The sequence below is a fragment of the Astatotilapia calliptera genome, chromosome 23 (assembly GCF_964374335.1).
Source record: "Astatotilapia calliptera chromosome 23, fAstCal68.1, whole genome shotgun sequence".
In the NCBI taxonomy this organism is placed as follows: domain Eukaryota; kingdom Metazoa; phylum Chordata; class Actinopteri; order Cichliformes; family Cichlidae; genus Astatotilapia; species Astatotilapia calliptera.
The window spans coordinates 47,318,139-47,330,631 of NC_137443.1; the positions used below are offsets into that span (position 1 = coordinate 47,318,139).

Below are 12,493 nucleotides of genomic sequence, written 5' to 3' on the forward strand. Positions count from 1 at the left end.
TTTAAATATTCTTAAAATGACATAAATGAACACGTTTTGTTTTACAAAAAGACACAGTTTCTCCTCTCGCCCAGACTCGGGTCCTCTACCAGAGGCCTGGGAGCTTGAGGGTCCTGTGCAGTATCTTAGCTGTTCCCAGGACTGCGCTCTTCTGGACAGAGATCTCCGATGTTGTTCCCGGGATCTGCTGGAGCCACTCGCCTAGCTTGGGAGTCACCGCACCTAGTGCTCCGATTACCACGGGGACCACCGTTACCTTCACCCTCCACATCCTCTCGAGCTCTTCTCTGAGCCCTTGGTATTTCTCCAGCTTCTCGTGTTCCTTCTTCCTGATATTGCTGTCATTTGAACCGCTACATCGATCACTACGGCCGTCTTCTTCTGTTTGTCTACCACCACTATGTCCGGTTGGTTAGCCACCACCATTTTGTCCGTCTGTATCTGGAAGTCCCACAGGATCTTAGCTCGGTCATTCTCCACCACCCTTGGGGGCATCTCCCATTTTGACCTCGGGACTTCCAGGTTATACTCGGCACAGATGTTCCTGTACACTATGCCGGCCACTTGGTTATGGCGTTCCATGTATGCCTTGCCTGCTAGCATCTTGCACCCTGCTGTTATGTGCTGGATTGTCTCTGGGGCATCTTTACACAGCCTGCACCTGGGGTCTTGCCTGGTGTGATAGACCCCAGCCTCTATGGATCTTGTGCTCAGAGCTTGTTCTTGTGCTGCCATGATTAGTGCCTCTGTGCTGTCTTTCAGTCCAGCTTTGTCCAGCCACTGGTAGGATTTCTGGATATCAGCCACCTCCTCTATCTGCTGGTCCTTCCATGATGGTTCCTCCTCTTTCTTGGGTTTCTGCTGCCTGAGGTATTCACTGAGCACGCGGTCGGTTGAGGCCATCTTCCTCATGTATTCATGGATGTTCACTGCCTCATCCTGGACTGTGGTGCTGAGTCTCACTGGTCCCTGGCTCCCTTCCTTCCCCTTAGCATACAGTCTCAGGGTGCTGGACTTGGGGTGAAGTGACAAGGAGATAAAGTTTAAATATATTTAAGTACTTTGTATATGTTTTATGAGACTTTTTTGTCAATTTTTTTATTGAATTGTTAACTCAACCTCACTGTACATATATCAAACATGCGACGTTTTATCAGAATTCATATTAAACTTTGAGCCATCGTGTTTACCGATGTGTGCAAAACAAATCTGTTGCTTCTTTAACTTTTTTGAGGAAATAACTTTTATTTACCACCTTTGTTTCTTGTCATCTGTCTGCACATTTTCAGTGTTTCGGACAGGGAGGCAGCTTTGGAAGCTGCTCTAAAGTTGCTGCAGCAGTTCTACTTTGATTTGGAAAAGTTCCTCAACTGGCTCACGGAGGCTGAGACGACCTGCAATGTTTTACTAGATGCCACGAACAAGGAGAGATTGCAGGAGCAGTCTGAGGCAGCAAGGAACTTGCTGGAACAGTGGAAGGTGGGCCATACACAGGTGCACCTCATCTTTCTGATATAGCTAGCTCTGTATCTATGTACAGATATGGACATATACACGTTCCAGAAATCAGCATAAGGCCCTGAAGATTAACCTTGTCAGGGCTAAGTCATGAGGACCAATACACTCACATCCACACCTGTGGCCAGTTTAGAATCATTCATTTAGTGATGAGGACGTCTGTGTAAAGGAAATCCAAGCAGGGACATGTTATGCCTCGGTCTAGGTGCAACATAAGGAATAAAAAAGGGTGTCCTCGCCCTGGTCCCCAAAACCAGAAACCCAATGGCCAAGTCACAGATAAATGTGAGATTTATTGCTGCACCAATACTATCAAAACTCAACGCTTAAGCTCCAGGGCAAAATTACAAACAAAACAAGCCAATCCAAGCACTACCCCATAACTCCCTGACTTATTACACAAGATAAATGTACAGAAATAAATAGGCAGCTCAGCCCTTTGCTATTTGAAAAAGGACAAAACTATTTACAATACTATTTAGAAAACCTAACTGGTCTCATAGCACACACAGGTTTGGAGGCTGAAGATAGGTCTGCTGCTGCTGCTGGTGCCAAACCAGATTAAACCATAATGTCCTTTAATGTGATCTCCCTTTTCACTTGTATCCCTACAAAGGAGGCAGTGGAGAGTGCCAGCAAATGATCAGATTTGTACACTGTTAGACCTTTGCCTCACCGCCACATATCTTAAAATACGAGAGTTGCTACAGACAAGAGTATGGATGTGATACAATGGTCAAAATCTAAACCCAAGAAGTAGAAACCTTCACTGTTCACATCAACTCAGTGGTTAGAAATGTAAAGCTCACCAGGGAAGAGAAAAAATGATAATAGCTTGCTGAATGGAAACCTCAACACTGAACGTTACTGAAAGCCCACACACACCAGTACCGACTCTTTGACTCCCACAACACAAACCTGGTCATTTGGACGCTGCAACACTGGGCACAAAACATTCCCTCTAAGCCAAAGACACAAACACACACATTAAAGAAAGCTCTTAAAACACGTGGTTTTCCCAGCTGGGCCTGGACACCAACAAGGGAGAAAGAGATCTAACAGCTAGGGCGGCTCGATTATGGCAAAAATGATGATCACGATTATTCTCACTGACATTGAGATCTCGATTATTTGACGATATTTATTTAACAATAACAATGTGTTGAATAATGACTTTAAAAAATAATATAAAATAGTGCAAATACTGATAACAGTGCAAATGTTTGCAATATAAAAAATCTATGAAAAATGTGAACATCTGTGTTTAGTGAACTTTGCAGTGTTGCTCTGTGGTGCAGCTACGACACCGTAGCAAAGTTTACACACTGTGTCTACTTGATCCACGTCTGACTGAACCCATAATGTTTCCACACCACTGAAGTTTTTTTACCTCTCTTTTCAACCAACAGCAGTCACTCTCCTCTCCAAATAACTTCTGCTTAGCTTCTGCAGAGAGGTGCGCTCGATTTGCCACACGGAGCAGCGCGAGAGTAAAGCACGAGGGAGGGGCTAATAATCGGCTCAGTCATTTTTAATGATCGCTGAAAGCCCAGATCGTAATCGAGATTAAAATTCGATTAATTGAGCAGCCCTAGTAACAACTTTGTTGTTTATCTGAGAAACTCAGGAGATTTATCTGCAAGCATAACATCAGTGCACTTCAGACCCAGCCATAACCTCAGACTAAAACCGGTTGATCCCGAGGACAAAACTCCCAGACACAAGCTAAACAACATAGTGCATGCTGCACAGCGCAGCAAGGAGTGCTTAGACCTCCTCATTGGATAAAACAAACAGCCTTAAACACATATTCATTTACTAACCAGCAATTTAGTGTCTTCTTTGCTGATTGGTGTTTGGACCTCATCTGGCTTTTACATATAAAAACATTTTATTTTTGTGTTTGGTTTTGAGGGGTTCACATTGCAGTGATGAAAGCTGTAAGTTCAAACATGTTTGTCATCAGAATTAATCATTAAATTGGTTATACCATTAACACAGTTTAATTAAGTTAGGCAAGGAAAAACTCGTACAACCATGAAGGATTAGTGAGAAAGTAAAACCAATGTGGGTTCTTTCCAGGTACTCCAGCTTCCTCCCATAGTTCAAAGACATGCAGTTAGTAGGGTTATGTTCATTGGTGATTCTAAATTGCCCACAGGTGTTAAGGAGAGTGTTGTCTGTCTCTGCGTTAGCTCTGCAACAGACTGGTATTCTGTGCAGGGTTTACCCCGCCTCTCGCCCTCTGATAACTGGGATAGTCTCGAGCCCGCTCTCGCAACCCTGATATGGATAAAAAGACTAATGATTAGACTTTAGTCTCATCTGCCACACATCCAGTATATTTCCAGTTTTTAGCCCTTCTTCAACTCTGCTCTGGCTAGTATGACAGGAATGCTGACATGGTGAGATTTGATTGGACTGTCACTGTCTGCACACAAATCCCGAATTCCCCCAATGCATTGTGGGTGTTGGGTGAAGGGAACGCTCTGTTCTGCAAGAAAACATATTCTGACCGTCAACCCTCACCCTGCACCCACACACACTCTCTGGTAGCACAGCATGTACAGTGATGCACACACAACCACTGTGACACAGTGTGCAGTGCATGCACTACAAGGAAACACACAAGCAGCACATTTAAAATCAGAAATTCACACACACACAACACACCTACGGGGACACACACACATGTACACACAGAGCTCTCTCAGTACAACAGTAGCACTGTGTGTAGCACTGTGTGTAGCACTGTGTGTAGCACTGAGATAGTTGTCTTTGTCCAGTTACAATGATGGGTGCTAAAAGTACACAGCATCCTATGAAGTCTCACTCGTTCCCTCGGCTACAACATGCAGATAAGGTTTAATTGGAAAAGAAGTACACTCATCATTTTATGTAACCTTGAAAGTTTCTCTGCGTCTTTCATCGTCATTTTAACTCTTTCTCGTACCCTGTGTTCACTCTGACTCAGACGTTCAACTCCATCTCTCTTTTTTATGTGCGACTGACCCTCCCTCTCTTCCTCTTTATCTGAACGTCTCACTGTGTCACCAACACTTAAACAGAGGGCAGTGTAATTCAGCCTGCTGGAAGCTAGAAGGAATGAAATGGGGCTTAATGGAGGTGCTTCTTCTTTTTGATGTGTGATTTTGGGGATTCCAGGGTTCAGTCTGGACGATGCTGCGCAGAAAGGTCTACCATGTTCAGGTTGGGAATAAAAACCAAGTAGATTCATTTGGAACATTTACTCTACTGACATTTACACTAAACTTTTGAGATGATTCATATAGGTTGTAATCTGTTAAATCAACTTTCACTACGCTACAGAATAACCTGTGGCATTTAAAACTTGTTTTGAATGCTGACCAAAAAAAATCGATGGTGTTCACAAATTAAAAATCTGAACCAAGTAACCTTTTGTGTATTACTACAATTCAGGGCTTTGAGATTGAGTTAGTATCTGATTACAGCTACTTAGGACTTCAGTTGATGACTCGCTCTCGTTTACGCCTCAGTTTCAGCAACTGGTGAAAAAACTGAATTGTGGTTTTTACTTTAGACTAAAAGTCCTGCTTGTACTTTGAGAGAAGAAAGAGACTTGTTGTTCCCAGTTTTATGTCTATACTTGATTATAGCAATGCGATTTATATGCATGCATCCTTAAATATGCTGGATTACAAGCTCTTACTCACCACTCCTTTGCTGGTCTGCTTTGTCATGACGTATATATGATATATATGACTGATATATTCTTATACATCTTATTTCCCAAGATTTATTCCGTCTGTCTCAAAGCTTCACACTAAATTTGAGCTTTCACATGTGCAGCTTCCTGCTCCTGGAATCAGCTGCAGAATCAACGTAAGGAGCTGGTCTCACTTAATGACTTTAAAGCGATTCTAAAGAACTAATGCAGGCTGCTGTTTTGCCTGAATATTGTTCCTTTGTTTGTGGCATTCAGTAGCACTTTTAGCATGATCTGGGTTGTGTTATTTTTTTACTCTGACTGTACTTAACTGGTGCATGGATTTCTATGTGTATGTGATTTAATGTATGCAACCAAGGATTGTACTGCTTGGTCAGGAGACTCTTAAAAGGGGAAATTTTTAATCTCAAGAGTTAATTTTTTTCCTGGCTACAAAACAGTTAATATACCGTATTTCCCGGACTACAAAGCGCACCTGAATATTAGCCGCACAAGCTAAAATCAGGGGAAAATCCTGTTTTGTACATACATTAGCCGCACCTGAATAAAAGCCGCAGGTGTTTCAATGTTGACTTATCATATGTAAGAGAATATGCACAAAGGGAATTGTCAGGAAAGAGATGGCTGTTTGGAGACACACCCCTTTTATTAATATTTTGAAAAACAAGTTATGGATACATATTTGCACATGTAGTACATAACAGTAACCTACAGCACACCAGAAAAATAGATTCGGACTACCTTTTAGGCTCAGGTGCAGTGACACAGCTTTAACAAGAAGAAAAGTCAGTCATTCACCACCATCTTCCTGCCACTAAAACCACCAAAGTCCTCTCCTCCAGTGTCGGATACGAACAGGCTCAGGATGGCTTCGTCATCCACTCTCCGCTTCTTTCCTTCGTTGTCACTTTCAAAACCAAAGAAATCTTCGTTGTCAGTGTCGGAGTCGAACACCCTCTGAAGGGCCGTGGCGGTGTCCTCCTCTCCATCATGCAGCAGTCCAGCCCTTAGAAATCCGTTGGTGATCGTGGATGTTTTCAAACTTTTCCACGCTGTCAGATTCCACCGGTGGAGTTGAGCATAACTTGCTTTTCGCAAGTTTATCACCGCTCGTCATCCACGCCTCCCGCTGAACGCATAGCGCTACTTTGAAGTTTGTTTTTCGCGCTACTTCGTACGGCACTACGTTGCCATGTGACTAACATACCACTCTTGAACCCCAATCCTTCCGCCAGGCAACGTAGTGCCGTACAACAGCGGAACAAACAAAACAAATCCTCTTACGATATGACAAAAATCATGGACAATCCATAGAAAAGCCGCACCTGACTAAAAGCCGCAGGGTTCAAAGCTTGTGCAAAAAGTAGCGACTTATAGCCCGACAATTACAGTACTTGATTTTATATAAGCTCGATTCTGTTGTGGGGCATTTGAGATTAACAGTAGGAAAGATTTTTCTTTCGCACGACTTCTGGAACTATTCATTTAAAAGGCAGAAATCAAGGTAAAAATGCAAACTGTTGGACTGCCTGACATTGTGTCATCATTTAGATCACATGGTAATCGTAATAAAATCCTCCTGCCCCCTGTGTCATTTGTTCCATTTGATTGTTTGTTAGCAGTCTAGCGTCCACAGTTTTCATGATATCATGTTTCAGATTTTGTGTGTTTGGGCGAGAGGCAGGGTGCACCCCGGACAGGTCGCCAGGCTGTGCAGGGCTGGGATTTTTGTATTTTTAATTGAAAGTCTTTAAACTTCACAACAGTGTCGTAGGGGGGACATGATCTCCCGTGTTGGCTAAGCAGCTGACCTTGATCTTCATTGTGTGACCTTGACAATTTCAAGAAACCATATAGAGTAGAGTGTATCATCTTGAAAGGGCATGGACGCAGCTGTACAACACTTTTATTTTCTCAACACCGTCACAATAACACCATAACAGGATGACATCATTGTATTGTAATGAAAACAGGTGGACATCAAAATCCTAAAATGTCAGTGTTAGTATCACACTTGCCCTCTGGAGTTGTGCTCTCTTGTAAACAAGTGCACTTACTTAACTCCTATTTATAATGTCCTCAGCGCTTCTTGTTTTTTCTCTTCCCAAAAAGGAGGAGCATGTTTTTATTCACTGACTCCAGTTTATTTTTATAAGAAGATTTGCTCTAAAGACACTGTTGATTCTTTAATAAAAATGGTGAGTTAGTGACACGTCCTCTTCACAAAGCACAGAAACATAAGAAGTTCTGTCAAATTCAGTTTCATATTTTTAGTGTTTGTAGTAAAAGAGCTTCGAGTACTCAAATTGAGCAGAAATGCTCGATACCGTCCACTATTGCCAAAAGTATTTGTCTGTGTGTACACACACATGAACTTGTGGCACTCTATGCTTAATCCATAGGATTTTAATATGATGTCTGCCCACTCTTTGCAGCTGTAGCAGCTTCAACGCTTCCGGGAAGACTTTCCACAAGGTTTAGGAGTGTGTTTATATTAACATTTGCCCATTCTTCTACTCTGTCAGGCTGAGGTCAGGACTCTGTGCTGGACAGATAAATTCTGCCACATCAAACTGCCTCACCCATGCCCTTGCTTTGTGCACTGGTGCACAGTCATGTTGGAAAAGAAAGGGGGCATCCCCAAAGTGTTTCCACAAAGTTGGGAGAATGCAATTTTCCAAAAAGAGGACTCAAAAGAAATAAGTGGTTTGATTGCTTTGCCACAAGATAACCACAAAGAAGCATGTTATTGACCTTTTTGAACCCACCAATCATCACAGTAAAATAAGGGATGAGTAGTTTGTATTACACATGGACTAGATCTAATGTTGGGAATGCTAGTGTTATTCCACAGTTTGGGGTACAATCAAGTAATGTGTCATATTTTTCCAATTAAATAAAGCATTTTCTAAAATTTAATTGCATAGCATTGTGGTAAAACTGATGAGACTATATTCACAACACGTTCTCACTCCCAAAGCGTAACATTTTCCACAAGGTGACAAATCGCCTGTATATTACTGCTTCCCTATGCAGCCGTCCCTCGTATGTCGCGGTAGTTACGTTCTAAAATAACCCGTGATAGGTGAAATCTGCGAAGTAGCCAACCTTATTTTTTACAATTATTATAGCTGTTTTAAGGATGTAAAACCCGTCACTACACACTTTATACACTTTTCTCAGACAGGCTGAACATTTTCACTTTTCTCTCTTGTTTAAACTCTCAAAGTTCAAACCTTGTAGAAAAATAAGTCCAGTATTAGAGAATGAAACCAAAGACCTGCGGTTGTCGTTTCGTCGACATCGTTGCGTTTGTTGGGCAGGAAACTTACAAACATACAGTGCAGCTCTTCAGAGTCACACTGCTAGAGATCGAAGATTTGTGTAAATTTATCAAGCTGAATGTATTCTGGACTGTACAGGAGACACGGCAGAAGGTTGGTTAACAATGGTCTACAGCCAATCAGGACGCAGAACACAATGCACTGTAAAAAAAAAAAACATGCAAAATTGCACACAAAAAAACCAGCGAAACAGCGAGGCCGCGAAAGGTGAACCGCGTTATAGCGAGGGAGCGCTGTATTACGAGGTCGGAAAAATGAGGAAACATGAGAACTGTTTGGAATGAATCTACACAAGTACGTTTATCTTACTTAAATCGCTCTGAAAACACTAACATCATTAAAGTGCTGGTTAAGGTTAAGGGATAAGGTTAGGGCTGGAATACATGGCTGGAACGTCTATTACTGTGGGACGGTCGTTCTATTGGATTTCATCCACAGCCCGGTGCGTAGCATGGAATACCTCGGGATGTATTACGCCTCGGGAGTGAGAACAATCTGACATTCATCAAGTCATGCAAACAACTTGGGGTCCCGGCTGTACCATTTTTTTTCTGTGAGAGGTCAGACGTCTACTGCAGCTCTCTTTTACTTTAGTAATATAAAGAACATGTGGAAGGTAATTAGCCAATACTCAAACAATGACAATAACATTTAGAGACTTAAAATAAGAAAAAGTAGATAAAGTCAGACACAAAGAATTGATATCGTAATTTTTTGAGCACAGAATTTGTAAATAAGTCATTTACTAATACTTAATAGACAGTATGTAAGGCATTAAGGTAACTATTGTCTGTCTTATCAGGTATCACAGAATTCTGAAGACTCCTGAAATGGACATTTTCCCTTAATGATTGAATTTATGTATAAAGCATTAGTAAATGATGTATTAGCTATTAATAAAGCCAGTAATTCAAATGCAGGAGTCTCTTTATGAAGGCACCAAATTAAAATAAGATGAAGTGACACTGATTTTCACCTAGCCTGAGTTTACCTCGCCTATTCAAACATTAAGGAAGCATTTAAGGCAACACCCTGCCCCCACCTCTGCTCGTCAGACCATTTTTCTGTTATGCTGCTTCCTGCATAGAAGTGCTTAATAATCAGAGAAAACCCCACTGTGAAGCAAGTGCTCTACAGGAGCCACAGAAGCATTAAAAGATGTATTGTATTGAATGTATTAACAGATGTGTTCAAGGCATCTGCAACTGAGTGTAGATGAGTACGCTGAGTTAGTGTCTCCATAAGTTTAGAAATATGTGGAAGATGTCTTTGTTAGATGACATTCCTGGTGACAAACTGTGGATGACCAAGGGGTGCTTGCAATGAAAGCACAAAGTGACGGTTTTAGGTGTAATGTGATATGATGGCACCCAGATCAGCAAGACCCAACTTGAACAATGCCATAAGAGCAACGAAGCATGACTTTGGTAAGAGAATACAGAAGTTCTTCCATGACCATGCAAACAAGAGACGAATGTGGCAAAGTATCAACGCCATCAAAGAGTTTAAAGCTACTCCTCCACCCTGTGTGAACAAGACAACCTTTCTGAATAAGTAAGTAAACAAACACTATGAAGGGTTGAGGCATTTAGTCATACACCTGCAAGGAACAGCGCTCTATACGACTTTGAGGAGAGGGAACGTAAGAAAAGCAGCCGGCACTGACAACACACCAGCTTGGTGTCCTGACCGACCAGCTTCAGCTCTTTTAGACATTTTTCATTTGTCCTGCATTCAGAGGAAGAATAACCTGGACCAGAAGCTGCTGCTTCTACCACCGTGTGTTTGGTACGCAGAGGCCAGGACTGAAAACAGAAAGGCTGTGCAGAGGCTAATTAACACTCCCCAAAAAAGTCATTGGCCATCCTCTGCCACCTCTGGAGGCCATTACCAGCACCTCCTGACTCCAGGGCCAACACGTTCTCACTCCCAAAGCGTAACATTTTACGCTAGGTGACAAAACGTCGACATGTTACGCCTCGAGAGTGAGAACGGGCTGCAAGGGCCATCAGATGTAACGACTTGCTTCCCGCCCACCACGGATTTGACCTGCTGCCCCCCAGATGGCGCTTCTGGTCAATGAGGTCACACACCTCCAGGACACTCGCACATGGACTCTATACTCAGACCAAGTGTTTTACACTATTTTCAAGCACTCTGTAAACTGTTCTCTAATGTGTGCCTTTTTATTGTGTGCCTCCTGTTTTGTATACATACCTCTTGTGCGTATGTAATCTAGTCTGTTATTCATTCTTGCTGTCCTGCTATTCATATTATTATTCCATGCACAGCTGGTGGTGAGCATCCACAATTTCATTCTACATATACAGTGACAATAAAAGGGGATTCCATTTGATTCTTTAAGATTGCTGCCAACATTCAAGTGCCCAAGTGCCCGTATCTTCATGACGACTGCCCCAAAGCACTGTCCCATTGTGATGTCCTTTGAGAGACTGGAGAACGACCACATTGTCTGTGCTGAAAACAACCAAAGAGCTCATTGTCGACTTAAGGGGAAGTCGGCACAGTCCCACACAGTCATTAACAGAACAGCAGTGGACCTGGTCAGCAGCACCAAGTTCCAGAGAGTACAGATAACAGACACTTTGTCCCGGTCACTGCACACCAGAGCTGTTGCTAGGAGAGCTCCGGACGAGGAGAGGTCACTTACCCTCTCGTATCCTTACCAGTTTCTACAAGGGTACTATAGAGAGCTTACTGACATGAATATCTGTGTGGTCAGGGGCCTGCAGTGCCGGAAATCCCTGCAGAGAGGGCTGAAGACAGCAGAGAAGATCACTGAGTCTCCACTTCCCCACTTCCAGGACATTGCAGTGAAACGTTCTCTGATCAGAACAAATGTTTCACTGTTGTTTCACATCCCCACCATGCTCCCTGCTTACATCTGGGTGAAGGGTTCTGCAGGATCCACAGCAGAACAGCAACATCTTCATTACCCCTGCTCTCGGGCTGTCACTAACCCTCACCGCCACCACCCTGGCCCCATATCGCCATATCTGTTATTTTGGTCGTTCCATCATCAAATGGATCTTTTTTCCTTTTTACTTGACAAAAGGTTGGACTGTCAAATACTAATTGGGAACATAAAGAGCTTCAGTAATGGACTGTCTGTAGGACAAAATGTACAGAAGTGAAATCACCGGAGTTTTATACATTTTGACATTACAGTGCTAAGAAATTAAAATACAAACGGTTAATGTAAATATAAATATAAATACGGTTGATATCTTGATTAACGGATCATCATCTGATTTTAAGCACCAATCAGTGAAAGTCCTGAAAGATTGCTGATGTTACCAAAAAGTTCAGTGTGTGCTGTAACCGAATTTTACAGTTTTTCATGCTGTTTCTCCATTTCTGGCAATTATAGGACCTCCAAATAGAGATTGACGGCCACACAGAACTGTATCACTCCCTGGATGAAAATGGGCAGAGGATTCTTACGTCACTGGGGGACTCCGAGGATGGGGCTCTGCTCAGGAGACGTCTTGGCAACATGACCCAGCGGTGGAATGACCTGCACAACAAGACCCTCCGCATGAGGTGAGCGGTTGCAATGGTTCCAACAACGCAAAGAACTGTAAACGACTGTTGTTGAAACTACAGAGAAAGAAAAAATGTTTGTGTTTCTGTTTCAAGGGCCCACCTGGACTCAGAGATGGCCCCCTGGAAGAGGGTTCACATGTCGCTGCAAGAACTGTTGAACTGGCTAAGGTTGAAAAGTCAGCAGCTGGAGCAGGAGCGACCTGTAGGGGGGGACGTCCCGGCCGTGCAGGCTCAGCTGGACATACACCGGGTAGGAGGTGCAGCATGGTAGAACGCTCACTCAACATTGCTTCTTGGTGCAGATTGTGTTCAGCTAATTGTCAACACGACTGCCATGACTTTTCACAAACAGGAA

At 42.9% G+C, this 12,493-nt stretch overlaps 1 protein-coding gene across 5 annotated transcripts in view; it reads left to right on the forward strand.

Annotated features, from left to right (window-relative positions):
- The window catches only part of dmd (dystrophin), a 262,554-nt gene that overhangs the window by 172,598 nt on the left and 77,463 nt on the right, over positions 1 to 12,493 (forward strand). For all 5 annotated transcript variants that reach the window (XM_080296865.1, XM_080296862.1, XM_080296864.1 and 2 more), the window contains 3 exons: positions 1,290 to 1,479; positions 11,963 to 12,135; positions 12,232 to 12,388. In XM_080296865.1, coding sequence (XP_080152991.1) covers positions 1,290 to 1,479; positions 11,963 to 12,135; positions 12,232 to 12,388 — 520 coding nt within the window. The remainder of the gene's footprint in view (positions 1 to 1,289; positions 1,480 to 11,962; positions 12,136 to 12,231; positions 12,389 to 12,493) is intronic.